General features: G+C 39.0%; 2 protein-coding genes across 5 annotated transcripts; one reads left to right on the top strand and one right to left on the bottom strand.

Moving 5' to 3' along the window:
- Positions 1-2,287: 2,287 nt before the first annotated feature.
- LOC131318172 (NEDD8-specific protease 1) lies at positions 2,288-6,217 on the bottom strand. 4 transcript variants are annotated; one of them, XM_058348025.1, is made up of 2 exons: positions 6,088-6,217; positions 2,288-3,264 (listed from the first exon to the last, which is right to left on the bottom strand). In XM_058348025.1, the coding sequence occupies exon 2, from the start codon at positions 3,239-3,241 to the stop codon at positions 2,564-2,566; it is 678 nt and encodes a 225-aa protein (XP_058204008.1). In that variant the 5' UTR covers positions 3,242-3,264; positions 6,088-6,217; the 3' UTR covers positions 2,288-2,563. The 4 variants fall into 4 exon arrangements, with proteins under 4 accessions (XP_058204008.1, XP_058204035.1, XP_058204058.1 ...); XM_058348052.1 differs by having other exon boundaries at positions 2,288-3,260; positions 6,079-6,203; XM_058348075.1 differs by having other exon boundaries at positions 6,019-6,194.
- A 2,764-nt stretch (positions 6,218-8,981) lies between these two features.
- LOC131318450 (V-type proton ATPase subunit a1-like) lies at positions 8,982-26,809 on the top strand. Its single transcript, XM_058348281.1, has 18 exons — positions 8,982-9,444; positions 11,204-11,248; positions 18,490-18,612; positions 18,850-18,957; positions 19,326-19,439; positions 19,542-19,715; positions 19,883-20,020; positions 20,715-20,822; positions 20,957-21,064; positions 21,186-21,334; positions 22,116-22,269; positions 22,506-22,666; positions 24,469-24,675; positions 24,775-24,958; positions 25,057-25,140; positions 25,560-25,753; positions 25,842-25,901; positions 26,266-26,809. The coding sequence occupies exons 1-18, from the start codon at positions 9,304-9,306 to the stop codon at positions 26,468-26,470; spliced, it is 2,457 nt and encodes an 818-aa protein (XP_058204264.1). The 5' UTR covers positions 8,982-9,303; the 3' UTR covers positions 26,471-26,809.
- The last annotated feature ends 273 nt before the right edge of the window (positions 26,810-27,082 follow it).

Raw genomic sequence — 27,082 nt, forward strand, 5'->3', positions numbered from 1 at the left:
CCAGTGGGTACAAACTCCTTTTTCGTTATATTTTGGGTCTCAAAAAAATGATCGGAGTCGCTCATTTTGTTTAAAATACTTTGCTTATGATCCCTACAAAAAATAAGCTTAATCCGGTATCGGTAATAGTATTTACGAAACATCCAAACTTTGCTCTACTGAATTCTAGAGCAAAGTTTGGATGTTTCGTAAATACTCTTACTGATACTGGATTAATCTTATTTTTTGTAGGGACCATAAGCAAAGTATTTTAAACAAAATGAGCGACTCCGATCATTTTTTTGACCCAAAATGAGACCAAAAAGGGATTTGTACCCACTGGTACAAATTTTTTGTCTATACCAGTAGACTTTCTGAGTTTTAAACTATATTTTTCAATATATAAATAGCGTAATAAAATTAAGTGTTCAAATTTTCAATTCGTTTGAACCAGTGCGAAGACCTTATTTTTCTGATCATTTTATCCTAAAGGGTTATAATTAATATTTGGCTCTAGGTCTTTTAATGAGACCCCTAAGAGAATCATAAAACCAAATAAAGATAAAATTTCTTTATTGCTGTACAAAACCACGTTGTGAGGGACTCGGACAGGCGGAGTATTTTTTTTATACTGTTTAATGGGAATAGAGAAGAGTAGTAAAGAGGTTGGTGTGGTGGGAGAGAAAATAATGGATAGATAAAGTAGAAAATGTGCTATTTTACTAAGTATATATTTAAGCTATTGTTGATGTACATGCTCTAATCTTGTTTGGCTATCTAAGCAAGGACTGGAAAGAAGGTGTCGTGTTCTTTTCGTTGTTGGTCAAAATCGCCTTTCATATCTTGTTTCTAAAACAAATGCATCAAAAAGTCGTGGAAGAAAAAAGAATGGAGGGGAGATGAAACGGAAGGCGAAGGAACAGTGGAAAATGAGAGGGAGATGTTATGTATGCGTTCTTATGAACTTAACTTAAATCTGAAGATTTTATCCTTATTTGAATTTTTTTTTTGCATTTGTTAGTTTTGCACCAAATTTTTATAAGTTATTGACGAAAGGAATCGGAAAAGTAATTTTTTTTTTATTTTTATCCAAATATTTTGATAAATAACCATTTTTTAGTAAAAAAAGTCATCCTACAAAAGTTTAGTGCAAAATTAACAAATGCGAAAAAAATTCAAATAATAACAAAATTCTCAAATTAAAGTTAAGTTCATAAGAACACAGCCTAGTGATTTAAAGCAACAAGACAATTGTGTACTTGTTTTTAAATTACGAGGGATGAAATTAATAACTTAAAAAAATTATTTGGCCCTATTTTATTCTCACCAAATCTCATCAACAGTGGTGAGAAACAAAATGGACTCTTCAAAGTAGGGGTGATCATGGTCCGGATTAGTTCGGTTTTATAGTAAACCAAGAACCAAACCAATTCCTATGGATTATGAAATTGAAGAACCAAACCAACCCACTAAATGCATATAACCAAACTAATCCAAACCATTAAAATGCGGATTGGTTTCGATTTTAAACCACGGTTTGCTTTAAATTAAACTATTATCTTCGAAAAGTATTAGGATAATTAGTCTTGGTAGTGAAGGAATTATAGGAATATAAATTGGAATTGAAATTGGTTTTCATGTATAGAAACTTAGGAATTGGGCCGTATAAGTTAACTGATCTGGTGATCCCATATGTTTTTTGTGTAATAAATTAATAATCATAGGAAATTAGAAAAGGGTTGTGAATTGTAATATATAGAAGTTTAGTTTAAATTATCTTGGCATGGAAGAAAAAAAACTAAATATTGCGGTGGATTTAATAGGATCAATAAATTAGGAAAATAATTGACTAAGGCTCCCATATTTATTTGGTGAATTATAATTAAACTATATACATATATATTATATGGATGGTTTGGAACCATAATCGTAAACGTGAATCCACAAACCAAACCATATAGCACATATTCTAATTTTTTTAAACCATATCCAAACCATACTACTAAACAACCGAACAAAATCTTTTGGTTTGGACTGGATTCGCGGTTTGACAGTTTTTTTGCTCACCCCTACTTCAAAGGGTTCTTGTTTCTCACCGATTCTTTATCCTCTCCTACCATTTCTCACCTCTTGGATGATCCAAACGTGGGATGGGATTCCCTTTTCTTCTGTTTTGTTTCTTTTCTCATGAAATTCCTCAATCCAAATAGGCTATTAAGGTCCGTTTTGGAAAGATTTTTCGAATGAAGAGATTTGACAAGTTGGAGAGTCCAAGTTGGTATCTTCATGATAAGTGGTAAGAATGGTATGATGTAAAAATGTACCAAATTGATTAAAACAGCTTAATATTTCTGGGTCATTTGTATCCAGAAACAAAGGGGGAGAAGAGTACCTTGTCTGATACCTCTTTCTAAGAGCAAATACTGGGTTCGACGGTGACACCCTCTTAGACTACATACATGTGCAGTATTTATAAATGCGGTCCAGGAACCAGGTCCCCGTAGTGCAGGGGTATCCTTTTTGCAGCTGAAGGAAACAACCCTTGCCTGTCAAGTCTTGAACAAACAAAAGCAATTCAAGATTTTTACTCGTCGGCCATTAAACTTGTAATCAGCCTCAAAATGTCTTTCCGCATCTCAGCAACAACGGACGGAGTAACCTGGTCATTCACCACCGAAAACCACAACTGATCTCCATCTCTTTGTCCACCACTTCCATACCAGCTGCATATAGCTTTTGCAATAGCAGTAACATATAAACCACAATCATAGCTGTTCACCTGCTGCGGGGTTCTATCCCATGCTAGATATCTACAAGTGTCGCAAGTCTCCATATAGCCGACAATAGCTTTATAAAGCCGTTTGGCATGCCTTGAATTTATTCCCCCATAACTATCATGATGTACAAATACATTAGCAGTTCTCTCAAACACAAGTAAGCTCCAATGACTCCCACCTTCAGCTACAGTCACATCATTGTTGTTATTGACGGGTAAGATTACTAGGCTTTTCCTAGAAAGATTGAGGGGTTGTAAGAAATCCTTGAGGCAGTCAATGTCTGGACAATTTGATATCCAGAAAGCAATTGAAGGTGGGGCTAGTAAGATGTACTCAGAAGGATAGCAGCAAGAAAGGTAACTGAAGTAAAATTCAATGATGCGATCGTTGAGAAAATATGGACCATTGAGAATGTCGAGGTCTGACGGTCTGAGTACCACATCATTGTAGCTGAGAATCTTCTCGTCTGCGACGGATTTTCCCATCTAGTAACAATCAACAAGCGTACCTGATAAAATAGAATTTGATTTGATATTATCAGAAACATGTAGAATTACTTCAGGAAAGAATGCTAACTAGAAGTGAGGCGTAAAGGAAGATGGATGCAGTATATAGGTCACAGACTGTCAGAAGGATAATTAAGTTCCAAATTATGTGGATTACAGAATATGTCATCTACAATATCAAGAATTTAATCTACTAGAACTGCATCATTTTGTCCAACAGAGAGGTAACATGGACATCAACAGTTTTGAAGGCCAAGCCATCCATTGTATCTCTCAAAGACATGGTAACCTCAGCATTAAAAGGAAAAGGAAGAAAATTTCCACCGATGAGATAGTAGTCAAGTTTGGTATCTTTCCAATATGAATCACAGGCTAAAACTGTTTGGTATCTTTCCAATATGAATCATGGACTAAAACTGTTGGCATCTTTCCAATTCAAAGGTTATTAGTAGATCTTAATCGATAATGACTCTTCGTACAATAAGATGTCAAGATATCTGGGGAGGTAACAATTGTCTACACATTGCACCCTCCCAAAACACACAAAACATTACTTATCGTTGGTGTTTTCTGGAAGATTTACATTCTCTAATACTATCAGGTGTTGCAAGGTGATTCAAAGTAGACTCCCAGATGACTGGTTCAAAACTAGCTATCAAATATCATCAATGCATGACTTCACACTTCTGCCTTGGTTCATATTGTAAGGAAGAATTTCAACAACATGATCCACTTAAGCATCTTGACCTTTTGAGGTTCAACACTTTTTCCCCCATGGTCAAAGTCCTCTCCCCATTGACCTCTGTTTTTTCGAAGTTACAATCAACACCCACGAAGTTACAATCAACACCCCTAGGGGTTAAAGCGTGTAGGTACATGGTACTGAGGCCCAAAGACTGAGGGAAACAAAGTGATTCTAGGAGCGACGGTCACTCGGGCCGAGGGACGACCCTGAGGTCAGGACGAGGAAAGACCCACCCCTGAGGTCAATGGTTTACACTTGGGCTGAGGCAAGGCCAAAGTTGCTTGGGACTGAAGGAGGAATGTGGAATGTAGGCTTGAGTTCAAGGAATCGTCTGAAGGCCTAAACCATCCTCAAGGGGTTTAGACTTCAGACCAGCTTTAGAGAGAGAGAGAGGCAAATTTGCTGACTGAAGGCCAAGTATCATACCTAACATCTGCAGTCTACCGTCTCACACATGCGACCCCCAAGGTCGCACGATACGAAACCCCACATATCACTGACCTCTTATTAGAAGACCCCTCAAACCTACCCCTAGACCTCGCATGCTTGCTACTTGCGTTATGCCTATCCATTGAGAACCCTTCACGTGGCACTTGCCATCAGGCTCCAACCCCCAACAACCCGTTGACCTCTGATATCCAACTATCATAAGTCTGATACCTCTGACGTCAGACATCAGCACTCAGACTATAAGCCATTGAGGGACCACCATATTTCCTCAGACCAGGCAACCCTCAGGTGATGTTCTTCCTTATATATGGGGACACTTAGCCAAGCCATAAGCCGTTGCTCATATCCAACTCCATCACATTTACTTGGATCTCTTGTCATCTACTGCCACTCTCTCTCGCTCTATAAGTCTAAGCATTGCCTTGGGCTCTCTCCTCCTCTCCCTTCGGCATCCCAGGCCTTCAGTCCATCGTTGGTATCCTGGACTACCCCTCAGGTACTCAATAATACCAACAAAGTGTAAGTAACGAAATCAGGTGATATTCATGCATCATATTTCCTGCTCCAATTGTATGTGAACAGAGACTCCAAGTAAGTAAGATAAGGGTGATTTAGCTTTCTATGTTAATAGAGTTACATTTGCACTTTCTTAAGCATACGAAACATCAAAAGTTGTTTAATCAGAAGGGAGGATATAGTTTTTTCTCCTAGTCGTGTTATTACCCTTTAATACGTATTTTTCTTGTTTGCCCAATAGAAAGAACCAGCTCGATGAACTTACTTTCCACATTACACCTCAGAGTAAAGGTCTCTTCAAGTGTTTCTTTCTTCAGATAATAAGAAGGTTCCAATGACACATCGAAAAAAGTAACCGAAGGTTCCAACTCCAATACCTGGGGACCTGAGGTGATTTGAATATTTGGGAAGAGTAAGAGTTTCTTCCACATCAGAGAAAAGAATCATCACCGGGAACTGACCATCCAAACTTTCCAATTCACTCGACCATAATGCAAACCTAGTGAAGCATGAGGTGATATAGTCTTTTGCATACATTTCATCCTTCCAAGTTTCCAACTGCAACAAAATACAAATTCTACAGGTTTTTTTCCTACGTCTCGACTTTTTCTAAACTTTCGCCACTAGATTTATTGGTGCCAATTTCCTAACATTCTGCTCTTTTCTTTCCTTTTTTTTTGGGCGTGTAGACAGAATTTTCAGCCCAAGAAATCAATCTTCATCCTCTTGAAAAATAATTTAGTGGTATTACTATCCAATAAAGAACAATAATAGTGTATCAACAATGTGACAATGTCATTAAACTTTGATCCAAAAAAGCAACACGAAGCACAACCACGATTCCAAATCGAAGAGCAAATCGCATCTAGAATTTTAGGCAGTGCCGCAAATACTCGCGTAAATTTCCACTACGACGTTAGTTAAGGAGAACCAACCCGAACCAACCCCGTTCCATCTCCAAGCTTAACCACTCTAGGGCTCGAACGCCTAAAATACCCACAAGTTTCTCTACTCAGAACGAACCCAAATAAAACAAGTTACACACCTCTCTGAAACACAAATAGATGCGATGAGTAATGAAAACATGGGAGAGAGAGAGAGAGAGAGAGTTGACTGTGCCTAACGTCGGTCACCGTAGCTGTCTACGGTAAGGCGACCGGAGTAAGGACGGGATTCTGGAGTGTTGGAGAAGATCGGAAAGAAAAAGCTGCCGCGTGTTTTGACTCATCCGACTCGTTCAGTTCGTATCGGTTTTGTATGGCTGGGTAATGGATATTGGGCTCAGATCTGGGCTGGGTGTCTAGATGGGAAGGTTGTTTTGGCCCAAATAAGACACTTCACTATTTTATTTTTTTTTTAAATTTGCATTGTTTAGTTTCACGTCAAATTTTTGTGAATTATTATTGGGGGAAGGTCTTGACATGAGAAATCAAAAAAGTAAAAAATTATGATCCATGTTCAAAAAATTTCAAATAAAGACAGAGACAAGCCATTTTGGCTTATTTTTGTCTTTATTCAAAAAAAAAAAATTTCCTGTCATAATATTTTATTTTTATGATTGCTCTGGTTGAGACTAACTAATAATCCATAAAAAATTGATGCGAAACTAACAAATGTGAATTTTTAAAAATAAAGAAAAAAAACAATTTACGGAGTATTTATTTAGGCCAAAACAATCTGATCCTCTTCGGTCTAAGTTTGGAAATGGAGGAGAAAGTCCAATTTTAGACCGTTCGGATTTACTCGCGTAAAGAATCAATTTGATTCTCTACGCGAAGAGTCTCTAAGCAAATCTGAATTATTGATTTTTTCAATGTATAATCCATATTTGAATTGTTTCCTCCAGGCTCTGGTCCAAAATTTGGACCAGAAAGAATCCGATCCCGTCTAGATGACGATGCTGGCTTGCGGTCTCGGTGACACGTGGTCAAGTTTTAAGTAAGCTTCACTGGAAGGTTAGAAAGGGCTGCCCACCGGACAATTTTTAGGCGATTAGGTTCGGTTTCGAAACAGAATCGCTTGCTGTGGTTTTCTTCATTCATATTTGTCCTTGAGTGTTGTCCGATTCGGTTGGACCAGAAAGAATCCGATCCCGTCTAGATGACGATGCTGGCTTGCGGTCTCGGTGACACGTGGTCAAGTTTTAAGTAAGCTTCACTGGAAGGTTAGAAAGGGCTGCCCACCGGACAATTTCAGGCGATTAGGTTTGGTTTCGAAACAGAATCACTTGCTGTGGTTTTTTCCATTCATATTTGTCCTTGAGTGTCGTCCGATTCGGTCGCATTTGGGTGATTTGGGGCATTCATACATTAGAAAACCGCCAAAATCCCATCCGCCAAAACAAATATGTTAGGATCCATATCCATTTATACCATGCCTCGGGTGGGTTTATGAGACATTCGATTTGGGCGGTTCGTTTGACCCTCTAGGCACCCCTTGTTTGAAATTTAAAATAGCCAGAAAGAAAAAGGTCAAAAAACCTTGAAAAGGGTCTAAAAACTTAAATACACGATTTTCGCTGATGAATTGTTGATCATGATTTTTTGAGCTTTTGCTTAAATTATTCCAAACCCAAGATCTTTAATATTTAGTGAAAATTTATTGGTGCACAGATGTTCAAATACATAATTATTTGCCTGCGCCCGATATATGTGAAGAAAAGCCTCACAAAATGCATGCAAGATCTTTACACCTTTAATGATTCTAGACATATTTGTGATCGGTCATCGTAAGGGTCCATATTTTTTATTCACTTTTTTTGTATAAGTGCAGTCCAAAAATTTTTTTAGGCCCCGTTCCGGAACTGAAAATAAATACTTATTTTTTAATAAGGCAATTTGAAGCTAAAAAATAATGTGTTTACGCAAATAATTTTTCTAGCAATATAGATCTTGTTTGATAGATCTTATCGAGATCTTTTATACTGTGCAAAAAAAATAAAAAAATAAAGTTTTATTTACCTTATTTTTAAGTTTGAAAATGTAAAATAAGTACTTATTTTTTAAGAAGGTGTTTTGGAAAACGGGGCCTTAGTGTTGTTGTGCATAATTTTAATCCTAAATGAAAAAAATTGAAATACATCTATAAAATAATAGATTGCAAAAATCATTTTATCCTTTGTAAATAGAATTACTCATTTTTAACATTCATTAAAAAATGATTCGAATGAGTCACCGTTCTGCTAAAGTTCTTATTTTTTAATTATTTATTTTCCGTTGTAAGAGACAAGTCATTTTCTCATAATACATAACATTTTTTTTCAAAAAATAAGTACTAAGTACTTACTTCATTTTTGTAAACTTCATTTTTTCATTCATTTTGTTAGTTTTGTTCATCTTTTATGAATTTTTGTTAGGTTCGCGTGATATTTTTTGGATTAATCATATGTCTTGACAGAAGGAGTCTAAAAAGTATAAAATTAGAACCGAAATGGAAAAAGTATCAAACAGCTTTCTTATTTGTTAAAGAGCTGTCTTATTTGAATTTTTTTCAATATCGATCCATATTTTTATACTTTTCCGATTATTAATCTCAAAAATTACGATAAAAAGTAAAAAATACCGAAAATAAGTTTCACACTTATAAGTTTTCAAGAATAGAGTCTTATTTTAATTAGTGGAACACACATGAATGGATTATCGACCAACGGAGCACAATGTTCAAGGATTTTGGTTTTGAAATTTTGGATAATGAGTGAAAAGAGATAAATAGAAAAAAGAGAATAATAATTCTAAGAAATTTTATTAAAAACTGTGCAGATAGGGAAATCCAAAACACCTATTTTATAACCACACACAAATACACAAACACTTACACACATGCTCACAAAGGTGGTAGGTCCCACACATAATAAAATTATTGAATCCAAAATTCTAAAATGAAGAAAATCATTTTTTTATCGAATAAAATTCATATGGTATATTTTTTAAAAGTACCAAAAGATATAAACAAAGGATTTAAAAAAAGGAAAAAAACAGAATAATTATTAATAATTATTGACAATGAAAATAGTACGAGGTAGTTTCCCGATCCCGACGACTAAACCGCGAATTCTCCCAGTGGGCACGGCGCTGAATAATTTTTAGTCGCCGAGGGAAAACCTCGAAACTCCCTCAAAAAAGGGACGCACTCTTCTGCACGACACCCTCTCACAGCGAGAAATCACGACGCCGACGTATATACTATATACATACATATATCCACAGAGAGAGAGAGAGAGAGAGAGAGAGAGAGAGAGAGAGAGAGTCTGTGTTTCATCAGATCTTGAGATCTAGGGCACTCCCTTGCACCCAATTCGCATTGAAGAATCACTCCATTCGGTTGATGGACAATGGGGTACATAGACAAATTGCCAGCAATGGATCTGATGCGGTCGGAGAAGATGACTCCCGTTCAGCTCATTATCCCCGTCGAGTCCGCTCGCCGTGCCGTCTCCTACCTCGGCCAACTCGGTCTTCTCCAATTCCGGGACGTACGCTTTCTATACTCCACCCCCAATTTATTCCTCCGTGCGAGTTACTATATTATTTGTCAATGTCGAATTATGGGTTTTGACAATTGACATTGAATTGTTACTATATTTTTTTGTCAATGTCCCAAGAGACCGCTTGATAATATTTGGGACATTTTCACTCATTGTCAATTGGTTTTGAGTTGGATATAAAGTTTCCGTACCCCACAAAATACGCTCATGCTTATAGTAGAAGTTGAATTGTGGCATAAGTGGGATCTTTGGTGATGTTTCATGTGTTGATTATGGGTGTAAAATGTTAAAGCGAACTCAACTCAAAACCAATTGGCAATGAGTGGTTTGGCCGCCCAAGCTCGTCTACTACTTTTGGAGGTTATAATCAACTAACGTGGGACAAGCTCTTACACAGAAATGGGTAGTTTGGGGTAGGTCAAAGGAGGTGGGGATTAGGCTTTGTTTTTGTTGTTTCTGTTTTTGAATTCGACTCAATTCTTTTTGGGGATGCTAAAAAAGGGTTTATGTGGGAAAAGTGGTTAAAATGGCCCTTAGAATGGTTAGTTGTGTGAACGAAATTAACACTTAGTTGTCTCCTCTAGTTCATGATTTCTCTTTGGGAGCTAGTGATGAAAAAGAATAACCAGCCATATCAGAAAGTGCTGGGTGCTTATGCATTTGTCAGACGATACTACTCTATCTTGAGAGAGAATGTCTATGTATAGAGCTAGTGGACATGTTTGTTTGACGACGTGACATGGAACAAATAAAGGTGGGAAAAAAAATGCTAGAAACCATTTCAAGCAGGATCCATTTTGTTCTTTTCTGCTACTTTGTGCTGATAAAGACTGTTTGCTTTCCTTCTCTGAGGATGGATGGTATTTTTATTGTAGATTGCGTAAAATCAAGGGAATCATTTGTGTCGGATCTTTCTTTCTTGTTTTATTTGTTGGGATTGTAATTTTTGTTCATGGCTTCTAATATGTCATTTACAATATCCACTTTGTATTATATCAAAGTATATTCCACTGAGGAACAAGCCCAAAACTTTTACGCCTTGTAGGTAGTCCTTATATCGCAATTGAGCAAAATTATTTGAATACGCAACCAAAGGGTGCTGCAACCTTGATTCTGTATATGATTAGGTTGACACTATTTTTCTCCTCACTCTAGGATGTTGTCCACTTAACTTGGTGAACAGTGGCATATAGACTATGGAGTGGTATTGACACCTACTTGCTAGGAAGTGGTTGTTTACTATGATGCAGAATTGCATATAGTGAGACTTCATGTCTAGCCTCTTGAGATTTTTTATTTTCTCCTTTCACCATATGCCGACGTTCATCTTGAAGCATTAAATTAGCATTTCATTTATGTTTCAAATTTCAATTACACGAGTTTGGAAAACCGAGTCGTTCTCTTCTTGGTTTTCTGAACAAAGAATTAAAAGTTCCTCAAAAGGTGCTCATGCTGTTAGTTATTTGCTGCCTTTTGGTTTATATTAACTTGTCTTTGAATGTGCTCAGGAGGGTCCTGATTGTGAAGTAGTTAGAAGAGAATTTTAATCCATACTAAGTGGTGATGAATTCCCGTCCAGTCTTTCTTTCTTTTAGGAGGAACCCCTGCATGAAAATTAACAGTTGGGGTTTTCTTTTACCGTAGTTAACCACATGGGTATAGTATATTCACAAAATTAGATATAAAGAACTTTTGCTTACCTTTTATTTTTCTATCAGTGGAGACTCACTGTTATGGTTTGTGGCAGTTAAATGCTGATAAAAGCCCTTTCCAACGAACATTTGTGAATCAGGTATATTTTATTGGCTTTGTATCTGCTAGTGTGCTGGATGCTGAATCAGATTTGGTAAAAAATTTTGGTGTGGTGACTGGGTTGCATGTTACATAGACTTTACAAGGATTTAAAGACTAAATCTGAATGGCAATTTGGGGTTTTTTGTTCGGTAAATAAAGTTTCCACTTTTGGCTGTCAGAATATATGCACCTGTCATTAGTTGGAACCTCTTGTTACCCTAGCTTCATTATATAAAGTTATTAGTCCAATTAGAAACCAGAAATTGCTGCATATGTAACCCCCATTTTCAGTGTCTTGGTTCTTCTATTTGTCGAAGAGAGGGATGACTGCAGTCAATAAGGAAAATTTCACCAAATATGTGTTCTTTTTTTCTTTTTTTTTTGATTAGTAAATAATTATATAGATGAAGGCACTAAGGGAATGACGCCCGTATATAAATAGGCCACGAGACAAAAAGGCCCTTACACTTCCAAGAGAAAAGAAAAACTCAAACCAATCTAAAAATTGGTGAAGAGAAGGATCACATTCTCTCTTGTCCCAACTAAACAAACTATTCACCAAAAAACTTTTGATTCTATATAAAGGTTTTTCCACCCCATCAAAGCATCTCGAATTTCTTTCCCGCCAAATGATCCACATTAGACAAAGAGGGATAAAAAACCAAACTTGCTTTCGCCTCTTTCTAACTTTTGCACCTCTCCAAGCGATTAAGAGTTCCGTCACACTCCTTGACATGACCCATCGCATACCAAACCAAGAAAGAACCATAGTCCAAAGCTCCCAAGCCACTGGGCAATGAATTAGGAGATGATCAACCGACTCCGCTTCTCTTTTGCACATACAACACCAATTGACAATGATTCTCCGCCTTCGGATCAAATTATCAATGGTAAGAATCTTGCTTTGAGCCGCACACCAAACAAAAAAACTCACATTTAAAGGCATCTTCGTCTTCTAGATTGCTTTCCAAGGAAAAGAAGTACCCCTTCCAATAAAAGATTCATAATAGGACTTCACCCGAAAGGAGCCATCTTTGGATAAATTCTACCGAATTTCATGCTCTCCTCCTCCTAGTCTTTGGAGACCATACACTCTAGAAAGCAATGCCATCAAAGCCTCTTCCTCCCACTCATTCACATCCCTTCGCAAATGGATGTCCCAAACCGCAACTCCTTCATGAAGATGGAGATACTTGGAAATATTCACATCTGTATCGCTAGCCAAACTATAAATACTTGGGAACTCTTCCTGCAAGGTCACTTCCCCACACCACACATGCTTCCAAAACTTTACTCCTCTCCCATCACCAACCAAAAAATGGGTGTTCTTTACTAAGTATCCCACCCATTCATAATCCCCTTCCTCCACGACACCCCATAAGGCGATCTCACACCTAAGGACGACCAATCTCCCCATCCAGAAACATATTTCGCATCAACTACTTTCCTCCACCATCGCTCCCTTTCACTCGCAAATCTCCAAAGCCATTTGCCCAACAAAGCGTGATTGAAAGACTTTAAGCGCCTCACACCCAAACCTCCCTTTCTAATGGGAGCACAAACTGTATCCCAGTCAACTAGGTGATATTTGACCTCATCCCCCACGCCGTTCCAAAGAAAGTCTCTTTGAATCTTTTCTAACCTTCTCGCCACCGAAACCGGAATGGTAAACAATGACATAACATAAGTGGGCAAATTTGAAAGGGAGCTTTTAATCAAAGTAACTTTACCTCCTTTTGTCATATCTTGGCATTTCCAACCCGCCATTCTCTTCTCAAATCTTTCTACAACCGAATCCCATGCAGACTTAGATTTGAAAGATGATCCCAAAGGCAAACCAAGATACACCGATGGGAGAGACACCACCCTACAACCCAAAATCTGAGCAAGAGCACCAATATCCTCAACCGCCCCAATCGGAATCATTTCTGACTTCCCCAAATTCACCTTAAGGTCTGACAGCCTCAAAGGACAAAAGAACACATCTGAGATAGCCCACTTGTGTTGCCTACGCATTGCAAAACACGAGCGTATTGTCGGCATAACGAATATGAGAGACCATCAACACCCTTCAAGAATCCCCCTAGAACTGCTTTCCGAATCATCTTACTTAGCACCTCCATGACCAAAACGAAGAGGAGGGAGGAAGGGGATCGCCTTGACGCAATCCTCTAGAAGTCTGAAAGAAACCGGCTGGAGAACCGTTCACCAAGACTGACATGCTAACAGATGAGATGCAAAATTTTATCCATTTCCTCCACCGCTTTCCAAACCCCCGTTGCATAATATGGATCAAAAAGTCACAGTTAACATGATCGTAAGCCTTCTCAATATCCAACTTGCATATGATATCAGGAATTTTGCTCTTTAATCTTGAATCCACACACTCATTAGCAACCAGTGATGCATCAAGAATTTGCCTACCTTCAACAAAAGCATTTTGGGCTTCGCACACAACCTTCCCTACCGCCTTCTTCAAACGAATTGCCATCACTTTAGCCAACAACTTGTACGCTCCCCCAAGTAAACTGATAGGTTTAAAGTCCTTGATGTCCTCCGCGCCTCATTTTTTCGGAATCAAGGCCACAAAAGACGCGTTCGAACTCTTTTCAAACTCTCCAAACCTCCAAAAATAATGGAACATGTCCATAACTTCCCCTCTCACCACTCCCCAACAATGTTGAAAAAAGGCTAAAGACATACCATCTGGATTGAGCGCTTTATCTCCATTCAACGATTTAAGAGCAAGAAGAACTTTTGATTCCTGAAACGGTCTTTCTAACCAATGAACCTCCTCCCCCGAGATAGAGTCGAACTCCAAATTATCAACTCGAGGCCGATACACTCCCTCCTCCTTGAACGAACTCGCGTAGAAGTTAGCAATACGTGTTCTTACCTCCTCTTCCTCCTATTACAATTGGCAATTCTGTGAAAGAATCGAGTATTTCTATCTCCCTCTTTTAACCACAAATTTCTTGACTTTTGACGCCAACTAATTTCTTCATACTTTGCAATTTTACTGAATTCTTCTTTGGCCTCGTTCCTTAGGACCTTCTCCGCATCTGTTAAAGCATGCACTTGTTCCTCCAAGTCCATCCTGCGAATGACATCAACCACCTTAGCCTTTTGATTCCCCAGCAACCCAAAGACTTCGGAATTCCACTTTCGCAAATCCTCTTTTAACAATTTGAGCTTCTAAGCTAGAACAAAGCTCGGCTTCCCAGAGACCGAATAACTGTTCCACCAAATGCCCACCATATCCACAAAGGCACAAACCCATCTGACAACAACCACATATTCTCAAATCGGAACGGAATTCTTCCACGATGAATTCCTCCACTATTTAAAAGGATCGGCAAATGATTTGAAATAGGCCTTCGAAGAGCGCACTAAATCACCTCTGGACAAAGCTCCTCCCAAGAAGTAGAGAACAAAAACTGATCAAATGCGGGACATACATCTAACGTTCTGATTTCCAAACCTACCCCCATTGAGAGGCGGGTCAATAAGCTCCGGATCACTAATATAATCAGAAAATTTTCTCATGTGACGAGAGGTAGAGGTACACCCCAATCTTTCGTGTTGGAAACGAACAACATTAAAATCTCCTCCCACACACCACGGCGCATCCCATCTGAACGCGACCGCCGAGAGTTCATCCCACAGATCCTCCCTATAACAATTGGTCACTGGCCCATAAACTCCTGTGAGAACCCATTCATTTCCATCCTCCACAGTCTTGAACAAACACGATACTGAAAACAAGCCAAACTCTTCATCAACTTTCTCCACCACTCTACTGTCGCACATCAAGAAAACCCCCCTGCTGCCCCACAAGCATCAAAGTGGATCCATTCCGCCGAACGACCTCCCCACAACTCCTTGATGCTTTCCTTAGAAACGTCCTTTAATTTAGTCTCTTGAAGACAAACCACATCCGCCTTCCACTCTTGTAACAATGATTTAACTATCATCCTCTTTTCCTTCGCATTAAATCCTCTCACATTCCAATTAAAAATTTTGATCTTCACAGAAAGACGAGATTGGTTCCTTCCACCATTTCACTACCCCTTTCTCCCCTTATTACGTCCCTCATAATTAACGGAACATTGTAGCCTTCTTAGCTCCCTCACCCTTTTACTAATTTTACTCCCTCTTTTTTTTGCTGCCACCGTGGCTCCATTCTTCCATTTTTCTTCAATTTCAGTAAATAATTGCATTGTTTTATCTTCAAACCCATCAAAAGAGACCCCCAAAAATTTGCTGAAGCCATTAATCCTCTTTAACACCCATTTGGAAACTTCTGCCTGTGACATTCCATTCACCAATATATCTTCCTCACCCCATAACCTCTCTGACTCCCTAACATCCAGCGGAATATTCGAACCGTTATTCTCAATCAGCCTGTCCTCCACAAGATTCTGCACCCACCCCAATTGTTTAAAGAACTCCCCCTCCTCCTGACAACCCCTACCTAACTCCTCCTCGACCACCCGCCCACAAAAAGGCACCAATTCTAACCCCCTTGGACTGCAACACACCTGATCACCCTCTGCAACAAAGCCCCTAATCACCCCACCCTTGCCCAAACCACCTGCCGAGAGCTCTCCCTCAGAACCCAACAAGGCACCCCCCTCTACTAAACTGCCCGACTCCGACTCCCCCTGCAACAAAGAGCTCTCCACCTCCCGGCGTAGCAAAGAAGCTGAACCGAAACTCCCCTCATCCGAAAAAGAAAAGGAAGAAGATGAAGAGGGAAAAAAAGGGTAAAAAATCATACACACCTCACTATCATCGACCGGCACAAGAGGATTCCGACCCACACCGCCACCCTCAGCCCCAACGGACGAACACCTGAAAGCTTCGGCGAACTGAGATCTGTCTTCATCGATCACATCGGTTACAGGTTTCTCCAAATCGGAAGCCCCTTTATAACTTGGACCCCCATTTGAATCCCCTCGCCTGACCCATTTTTTGTTTTTAAGCACCACCAAATTAGTCTGGACTGGTCTTTTAAAAAGATGGGCCCATTAAGCATCAGACCTCCTAAACCCATTAGAATTCTGGGCTAATTTTGTCACACCCACAGGCCCATTATGAAAACTCTTCTGCAGCCCATGTCCGAATGCAACAACCCCAGGCCCAGTACCCGAACAATTTTGAAATTCAAAAAAAGAATGACGACGAGGCCCGTACAACCCTCCACTCCTGGCCCCAGTCGCACCACGCGCGTAAACACCACGCGTCATCTTCTTCCACACTCCCCCTTGAACACCTAAGACCGGCCGCGCTACAGACCCGCCATAGCTGCCCAAAACAGCCTTCACTCTAGCTTGAAACACCACCCTCGGGCCCTTCTCAACCCATAAAGGAACTTTGAACATCCAACCTCCCATCGCAATCTTCACTGTCGGCGGAATATTCTCCGGTGAGGCACAAACAACAATTCTTGCCCACCGAAGATGAGAACGCATTCTTGTCTCCTCATCCACATACAGAAAACCCCCACAAAATTCCCAATAGCACTGAACACCTCGACATCCCACAGCTGAAGAGGAAGCCCTAACATTTTGACCCACACCTCTGAGCAATCGTCCCCCTTTTTCGTACAACAAACAGTTGGAGACCACCACTCCAGATTCATCCTTCTACCTTCGAACCCCCATTGCCCTTTTACAACTCGTTGTGCTTCCTCCACTGACAGCAATGCGAACAAGAAGGAGAACCCACCCAGATCAAAAACTTGAACTCCGGCAGTCACCTTCCACGTTCGTTGAGCCTAGCGTTGAACCTCCATGGCCGCCGGCAGCGTCACAGCCCCATTCTCCAATCTGCCCACCAAACACCTTCCCAGAAAGCACATCTACTTCTCCGTTGATTCAGCTCTTACTTCGATGTCGCACCCCTTCCGTCTCTGCCCCTCTTTCTCCACCGCCACAGTATTCGACGGCCAACCATCGATACTGGCGACCTCCAAAAAGGATCTGCCATCAAGAGCCCCATCAGAGCGCCTCCATCCACAGAAAGCCCAGAATTTCCTGGAAATATCCACCCAACCCCCAGCGCCACACAGCTCTGGCAGAATCACAAACCACATCCTTTCTCTGTCCCTCACCTCCACCCGCAGGGAAAAACCCCCTACAAACACAGAACGGCGCACCTGCACTCTTCTGACAAAACCCCCATAGCTGCGCACAAGCTCCTTGTCGTACCCCATAGACACATCTTCGAGGATTAAACACAGCCATTGGAGTTCTATCTCCGATAAACGAACCTCTCGACTAACCCCTAAACCTCGCTCTACTAACCCATATTTGAGTCGTTCTCCTTCGCCCTCGTCCACAACCTCCAGAGATTTGAAACCCATCTGACTCAGAACTTTCCAACGCCTATCCCTCATTCTTTATCTCTCCACTGCGGAAACCCGGAAAATGCGACAATCTTTCTTCTATGTTGATTATTGACAAATAAATTCTTCTTCTCTTTCTGTGGAATCTGTATCATCTGACTTTTGGTTTCTGGATGCCGTGAAATATCCGTGTACATTGCCCTAGGGTCTGAACTCTAAACTTAGGCTCCGTTTGTTTGGGGTGAAAATGTTTTCTGCAAAAATATTTTCCTAATTTTTGGTGTTTGGTAGCACAAAAATTGGGGAAAACTTTTACATGTAAAACATTTTACACCAAATCTGCGGAAAATAATTTACGGCTCAAATCTCCGTAAGTCATTTTACAACTACTGATCTCGACCCTCTCTTCCACTAAATCAACACTCACTTGCCAAGAACTGAAACTTTCGAAATTTCATTCTCTCTCTAGATACCTATTAGCTATCCTAGGCAAGCGCGCACTCTCTCTCTCTCTCTCTCTCTCTCCCTCTACCTCCTGTGTATTGTATATGTTTACGTATATGTATGTGTCAATATAGAGGATTCGTATCCAAATTTGTAACATTTCCCATCTTATTCTTCCAAAACCGATCACCTTGGCCGTATCGGAATATTGTTTTACAAAAGTTCAGAGCACTGTTTTTAAGAAAGTACCAAACACCAACAAATAGAAGTTCAAAAATTGTTTTACATGTAACATATTTTGCATGAAAATATTTTACGTCGAAACAAACGGAGCCTTAGTGCTTAGCAATACTACTTCACCTATGATACTATTACCTATAATAGAGATGGCTTTCCCTGCAGCTCCCTTCATAGTTTTGTTTTCATATGTGGGAGTCATTTCACAGGTAAAAAGATGTGCAGAGATGTCAAGGAAGCTTCGATTTTTCAAAGATCAAATACATAAAGCTGGTCTAATGTCTGCTCCTCGTCCTATTTTGCAACCAAAAATGGAGTTGGAGCAATTAGAGGTGCTTAACTTTTAAAGCTCTTCTACTCAGTTGGGAACTTTTTATTTTTTCATCACAAGATTGATGTTATTTTCTTTTTCTTTGCGGGTGGGATTTTACTGTTGCCAGCAATAAATCTTATGCTGTAAGAAACAGTCAAAGAACTGACTTCTATGTGTGGGGAAGGGAACTTTTCTCTGGGAATTGATGTGTATTTTCTTTTAAATTGTGGATCTAATGTGCTTCTCTTGATTCCAGATTCAACTCGCTGAGTATGAACATGAGTTGTTGGAAATGAACAATAACAGCGAGCAACTACGACAATCCTACAATGAGCTGTTAGAGTTAAAGATTGTACTGCAGAAGGTATCCATTTCCTTTAGTTCAGTATGGACCGATGATATTGTCTGTTGGTGGTTCGTATCAATGTTCATTTGCCATTATAGGAGAAATGATAGTGGGGCCAACCGCCAACCTACCATTACATCAGTTATATAACTACCCAAACTTTGGCAAGTGAGCCTAAACTGTCTAGTGATCACTTTTTGTTTCTTATTGAAATGTTTATGGAGTATACATACATCACATGCGTTATCCTACAAAAATCATTAGGTTGTGTCTGGATAGACCTATGTTAATAACTGAAGTTATCTTTCTTGGCAATGCATGTATGAAGCATTCCGTCCAAATTCTATTTTAGATGCTTTTCTTATGCCTTCTCATTGGAATTCCAGGCAGGTGGTTTCCTTGTTTCGAGTAAGAGTCATGTAGTTTCAGAGGAAATAGAACTAGATGATCATGTGTACTCTAATGAGGACTATGCAGATACAACATCTTTACTTGAAAAGGTAATTGTCTGTTTCCTTATATACCGTGTGGCATGATAGACAATACAAAATTGTTTGACGGTAACTATGAATTTCATTTGCTAAATATTATTCATTCTACAGGAGATGAGACCAGGACCTTCAAATCAATCTGGTTTAAGCTTCATTAGTGGCATTATCATTAGATCGAAAGTTCTTATGTTTGAGCGGATGTTGTTTCGTGCTACAAGAGGCAACATGCTTTTCAGTCAGGCACCAGCTGATGAAAAAATCCTGGATCCTGTATCAACTGATATGGTCATCTTTTTTCTTTTAACCTATTTCTTTTTAGAGCCTATAATCTGCTTCTTTGCAGTATTGCTTTCTTCTCCCAGAGAGTGCTATGTTTGTTTCTATTTCCTTGAAGAATATGGCTTTAGTTTTTGTTATCGGCATATTTGACTTTTTAGATATTTGCTGTGCAGGTTGAGAAAATGGCATTTGTGGTGTTCTTCTCAGGGGAGCAGGCAAAAACAAAAATACTGAGAATTTGTGAAGCATTTGGTGCAAATTGCTATTCTATACCTGAAGATATAACAGAACAGAGGCAACTAAATCGAGTGGTATGCTACTAAAGTGATGGACTGCATTTTCTTGCATGTGAGAAATATAGTTCGATGGCCTGATTATGACATTTTTTATATTTTACTAGCAGATCATGTACAGTCTCCTTGTAAAAAGATAAATATGTGTCAAGACTTTTTTCTTCTGTTTTCCCCCATTGGTTGCCAAGAATATGATACAGGAAAGTGAGTCTTGAGAAGATTAAAGCTAAAGAAGTTAGAAAATTATGAAGCCAAATGATACATTTTTCTTGAGACTATCATTTTCAGTTGGTTTCGGATATCATTAGTTTCATTTGGTTTTCGTGAACTTGTTTGGTTGGGAGATTTCATTTCAAGGAGTTTTGTGGAAAAGACTCCGTTTTTAGGATACCGCCAGACAAATGAAGGAAAGGAAAAGAATCCACATTCCACACTTCCCTGACATTTCTGTGGCAACTGGCAACTAATTGCACATTATATGAAGGAAAGTGGTGTTCAGATTTGGTTTTCCTTTTCTTTCCTTTTCCTAGAATCACAATATGCAGCTCATGCCAATGGACATTTGATGAAGGCTGTCAAGATTCTGCATTAATGTCAATGCAACTTAGCTAAGCTTTAGCCCAATGATCTGAATGGGCTTAGATATACGCTACCTTGATCATAGACTCATGGTCATTCTAAGTGCCCTGCGCTTGCAACATCTTGGTTGCAGGTTTTGTCTCGTCTCTCTGAATTGGAAGCCACCTTGGACGCTGGTATCCGTCACCGAAATAATGCTCTAACATTTATCGGATCTCAGCTATCAAAATGGATTGACATGGTAAGTTTGACTATCTTCTGGTTCTTGTTATCTTCCACTGGGCAGTATGACCTTTAAATTTCCAAGGCTGGAAGTGGAAGGCATCTCTTTTACTTGTTCCTAAATAGTAAGTTCAATGCATATCTCCTCTCTAGGTTAGAAGGGAAAAGGCTGTGTATGATACGTTGAATATGCTTAATTTTGACGTGACCAAAAAGTGTCTTGTTGGAGAGGGCTGGTGCCCAATTTTTGCAAAAACTCAGGTACTTCCCTTTCTTCTTATCTTTTTCTTTTCTTTTTTTTGGGTAAAATATCTTGAGTTGGCTCCCTTGTATTTTACTGTAGTCTGAAGTCTCCGTAACGATTAGGTTTTATTATGTTCAGATTCAGGAAGTGTTGCAACGGGCAACGTTTGATAGCAATTCACAAGTGGGTGTCGTATTTCATGCGATGGATGCTGTGGAATCACCTCCAACATACTTTAGAACCAACCGCTTTACGAATTCATTTCAGGAAATTGTTGATGCGTATGGGTAATATATTTCTTTCTTGTTCTTTAAAACAACAGTTAATGTTACAACAGAGCATCATTTCTTCCGAATACCATATTGGATGAAATTTTGGTACACGTTATTCTGTGGTTTCAACTTTCACCATATGCCTGCCCACAAAAGAAAGAATTTTGTTTTGTATGGAGCGCTATAGTTCATATGTTTCTCTCTTACTGTGGCTGTGTTGGATAACGATTATGGAAGCTCAGCCAACTCTATATTGCACTGAGCTGCCATATCTTTCTCCTGCCTAAAATAGTTTTATTTCCATAGTAAAGAAGGAACCCATTGTTGGTAGCCATGTGTTTTGCAAGTTTTGCCCTAAAGAATTGAAAAAGAAGTAACTTACCGGCATATGTTTATAATCTTCAGCATAAATTGTTTGCTCCGATTTGTTTTACTTTTGTATCTGGTGGTTGATGTGAATTTTTTTTCTAAAATTGTTTAACCTTGGGTTCAGTGTTTTTCTGCGGAACTATATCCTTTGAGTGTTCCCGTGATTGAATTTTTGAGCACTTGCACCCTTAAGGATTGAAAAAGAAGTAACTTACCAGCATATGTTTATGATCTTCAGCATAAATTTTTTGCTCCGATTTGTTTTACTTTTGTATCTGGTAGTTGATGTGAATTTTTTTTCTAAAATTGTTTAACCTTGGGTTCAGCGTTTTTCTGTGGAACTATATCCTTTGAGTGTTCCCGTGATTGAATTTGTGAGCATTTGCAGAACTGGACAAAATACTAATACGGTTACCTTTTATGGCAGTGTTGCTAGATATCAGGAAGCAAATCCGGCGGTGTATACTATTATTACATTCCCATTTCTTTTCGCTGTGATGTTTGGGGACTGGGGTCATGGAATATGTTTGTTGTTGGGAGCCTTATTCCTTATATCTCGCGAAAGCAAGCTTGGGTCACGGGTATGTTCTCTTTTCCGACATATTCTTGTTTTTGGAAGCTGAGAAGTAATCGTCGAATATTTCTCTTTTAGTTTAAATTATGCTACATATAATCTCCTTGGTGTATAGTTTTCCCATTGAAAATTGTGCGACATATAATTTCCTACGTGTATAGTTTGCCAATTGAAAATGTACAGCTGTGCTGTGCCATTACAATAGTATCTATTAACTTTCTTGAGTATTGGTTTTCCTTTCAGAAACTTGGGAGTATTATGGAGATGGTATTTGGCGGCCGCTATTTGCTTCTTTTGATGTCTCTGTTTTCGATTTACTGTGGGCTCATTTACAATGAGTTCTTTTCTGTTCCCTATCATATATTTGGAGGTTCTGCTTACAAATGCCGAGATGCTACATGCAGGTATATCTTGTCCTACTATTTTTTCTTCTTTCAATAGTCTTCAAATTAAAGCAAACTAAGATCTTTCTCATCTTCCAAGTATTGTAGATGAGAGGTGCTATTCACACAGACAAAGGGTGCACATATATCAATGTGGGACCCACTACGGGTCCCACACAAACGATCCGAGCGCATTGTAGATACATGATGTCTTCTCAGTGTCTGTGTAAACCCATGTCATAAAATGCTATTATTGTTGTAAAATTTGGGGATAGCATTTATCATGGTTGATTTTCTCTCCGGTTGGTGATCCAAGTGGAGAGGTTTAGTTCTGCTCAGTGGGGCTCACCTCAGGCCTACCTCAGTGGTCTGAACCGTTTACGCTTACAGCATGGGGAACAAGTTAGCCCTTGAAAAATAAAGTTGGTCGGGCGATGTTAGCCACCTGATCATATCATTTTGTCTTAAAAAATGGCCAGTTGGCTGTTAAAATCATGCTTCTCTACCATTGTTGAAGACAAATGTGATCTGATCATATAGCTACTTCTGTCCAATCAACAGTTCTTTTTCACACATATGATTTCCTCTATAAGGCCTACATGATGAACAATTTTCGTACTTAAAGTTGACCGTGGGTGGGCCCCAATGCTTTCACTCCTGTTGGATCACCTACTGGATAGAAACTCAGAAATATGTATAGGCGACGGTTACTATAGTAGTTGATGACACTCACATGTAGCCAAGTAGCTTGTATCTATAGATCAGTGAACCGATAGTTGTGATATCTATCAAAAAGCGTTATTGCTGAACTAAATAAAGTTTTAGGTTACAATTGTTTTGATTAAAGAAGTTCTGAAGGAGTGACTGGGTACTTGCATTCCTATTCTCCAAGACACACCCTTTCGTAAACTATTTAAGAAGTGATAGTACACATGACCTTGAAAAAAATTCTCACAATCCCTTGTAACGAGAACGTACTAAGTTTAAACATTCATTAAGCACAAATTTTGTTCTTGGAACATTCCAGAAGATTCCAAACATAAGCACAAAAATTATAGTAGATTCATTTTAAAAAGTTTTCACAATTGACCCCAAAGGGTTTTTGTCATATTTTAGTCTTCAGAAAGTTTTGCCTGACTGTATAGTTGTCAATGTCATAAAAAAAATCTCTTTCTGTTAAACATTGGTCATTCATTCGGTTCCGCAACAAGAACAATCAAAATAGAAATCAAAGGCCCAGAGAGAGAGAGTTTTGTATCATTGCATTATTGCAATTAGTGGGATCATATAAATCAAAGCAAATTGAGTTAGGTTCCCAGCCAAGACCCAACTTCTCCTCATATTTTCGTTTACCCAAAAAAAAGAAGAAGAAAATTTCAGGGGTCATGTGACCCTCCTATGCCTTGACTGCATCTGCCTGTGTTGACACCTATCAGTGTTTCTTAGAAGCGTTGTGCTTCTTAACATTTCAATTGGTGTTATATCAACAACATGCGTCATTCTGGTCATGTCAGACTCATTCGGACAAATTGTAAGTGGGGCATCTTCTACTCAAAATCAAGCACACGTGCTTTTCCTAGCCAATTACCCATCCTTGAAATTGATAAGTGTTTTTTTAATTATTTTATGTTATGTTGAATACCACCATTTTTTTGGTTTTATTTCTTTTTCCTCTGTCTCATTTCTTTTTTAATGTAATTGTAAGCTGTGAGATACTTGACAACCACCATTTTTTTGGTTTTATTTCTTTTTCCTCTGTCTCATTTCTTTTTTAATGTAATTGTAAGCTGTGAGATACTTGACAACAAGTTTTTCTTTGATAGTGATGCACATTCTGTTGGATTGGTGAAATTCCAAGATGCATACCCGTTTGGAGTCGATCCCAGCTGGCGTGGAAGTCGTTCAGAGCTTCCTTTCTTGAACTCTCTCAAAATGAAGATGTCTATTTTATTGGGTGTCACCCAGATGAACCTAGGAATCATATTAAGTTACTTCAATGCTCGCTTCTTTCATAATTCACTGGATTTTAGGTGTGTATTGCTCCCCTCTCTTTCCCACTATTTCCCCAGATGTGCACCATCTAAAGCTAACTAGATGACCATGGTGCATACCTTTTGCTTTGTTGTTAGGTATCAGTTTTTGCCACAGATGATCTTTCTAAACAGTCTTTTTGGATATCTATCAATGCTTATTGTCATCAAGTGGTGCACCGGTTCTCAAGCTGACCTCTATCATGTAATGATATACATGTTTCTGAGTCCATTTGAGGATCTTGGTGACAATCAGTTGTTTCCGGGCCAGAAAGCACTTCAGGCATGATCCTTTTTCATTCCTTCATAGTTTGTTTGAGCTCAAGTTATTTGCTTTCCATTGTTGTTTGTTTTCGAATGATTCATGTAGATCTTTTGCAGATCATATTGTTGCTTTTGGCGATTATTGCAGTTCCATGGATGCTTTTTCCAAAACCATTCATTTTGAAGAAGCTTCACTCTGAGGTACTCTTTGTCGTCAAATTTTCTAGGTTTCTACCCCTTTCCTGAATATAACTTCAGAACTTATCCTCACTTAGTGTTTATGCTTGTAGCAGTTGTTTTCCTTGTTTCTTCAGAACCTTCTGTAATTGCCCTAGGGCATCATTTGTAAAACTGGATCGCTCTTCTGGTCAATGAAATCTTCAAATCTCTGCTCATTGAAATGGTGGAGCAGTTTTTCTTGTGACGGCAATTTTGTACATCTAGCAAACCTCTTGTTTGCAGACATTTTTGTCCTTCCACTATTTGAATTAGAGTGCTTCTTGTTCGACATTTCAGTCTTTCATCTAACGGTAACCTTAAATGGAGGGGAAGTTGCTAGAAGGGCTTCGTTTTCATGAAATTGGTATTAATTATTTCTTCTGTGGCACTATGTTTTGTAGAGATTTCAGGGGCGTACATATAAGATGCTTGGAACCTCAGAGATGGATATGGATGTTGAACCACATTTCGCTAGGCAACATGACGAGGATTTCAATTTCAGTGAGGTCTTCGTACATCAAATGATACATTCTATTGAGTTTGTTCTTGGTTCTGTTTCCAATACCGCGTCATACCTTCGGCTTTGGGCTTTAAGGTATATATTTTGATTTTCTACTATTCATAATCGCCTTCCATTTATTCTGATAGTATCTCATGGTTAATATCTGCTGCTGCTGTTACAGCTTGGCCCATTCTGAATTGTCAACTGTTTTCTATGAGAAAGTCCTCCTCCTTGCCTGGGGGTAAGTTTATTAGCCAAGCTTATCCTATTGGATGTTCTTCTGCCATCTCTTAATCTTCCATTGCAGTGGACACTGGACATCTCTTTAGTGGCTCTTTTTGTTCTTTTTGTGGACAAATTCTCTAATAAAAATTACAGTATAGTGAAAACAAATCAACCGTAAGTGGCTATTTCATTAATTGGCTCTTCTTTTTGTTGGATCCAATATTATGCACGATCTCAATTTTTGGAACTATTCACCTTGCGCATTCGTATTTTCTTCTACCGCGTGCTTACTTCAGATGACACTAGGGTCTTAACTATTTTATTTCGATTGATCAAAAAAACAAACTATTTTATTTCGATGAATGGTGTGATTATTGCAGGTATGACAGCATCATCATTCGGTTGGTTGGTCTGGCGGTTTTTGCCTTTGCAACAGCCTTCATATTACTAATGATGGAGACCCTTAGTGCTTTCCTTCACGCCTTGCGTCTCCATTGGGTGGAATTCATGAACAAGTTTTATCACGGCGATGGCTACAAGTTCAGACCTTTCTCCTTTGCCTCGTTAACTGACGCCGACGATTAGCTCATTCTACTCCCCATTCTAGACTTATTTACAAAGAAGAAAGCGTATAGATAAAACAACTGTTACTTCCGGCAAAGGTAAAAGCAGAGAGTGGATCCACTCTTCTTTAACGCAAAATTTTGGCTGGTAAGAAATCACTTTTACTTTAGAACCATAGGGATCGATTAGTTTAGAAATGTAAAACCCTAGCTTGATTCTTATGGGGTGTGGGTATGTATGTATGGAAGGATTCTGCACGGGAGGGCTGGTAATTTTCTGTTTTTTTTTTAACCCCTGGGATGCTATTGTTTTGGACAGCATATCTATAGAAATTTACACAAATATACACACTTGCTGGTATGGATTTTGCTGGTAATTCTGCCCATCCGTCGATGCAAATATTTAGAAGGATCCGGACCGTCCAGTCAGATTTTATTGATTGACATACGCATGAATCAGTATTTGTTAGTATTTGATTTTACAACTTGTGTAGAATCGATGGATCATTGGCGGTATCCCATTTGTTATAAACATAGATTTTGACTCCCCGCGTTTTAAACGAAAAAGGAGGGTTTTTTTTTTCTTCCAGAACCCTCCTCCATTGGAAGAATGGAATAACCTAGTTTGTTCTGA

The sequence above is a fragment of the Rhododendron vialii genome, chromosome 1a (genome assembly GCF_030253575.1).
Source record: "Rhododendron vialii isolate Sample 1 chromosome 1a, ASM3025357v1".
In the NCBI taxonomy this organism is placed as follows: domain Eukaryota; kingdom Viridiplantae; phylum Streptophyta; class Magnoliopsida; order Ericales; family Ericaceae; genus Rhododendron; species Rhododendron vialii.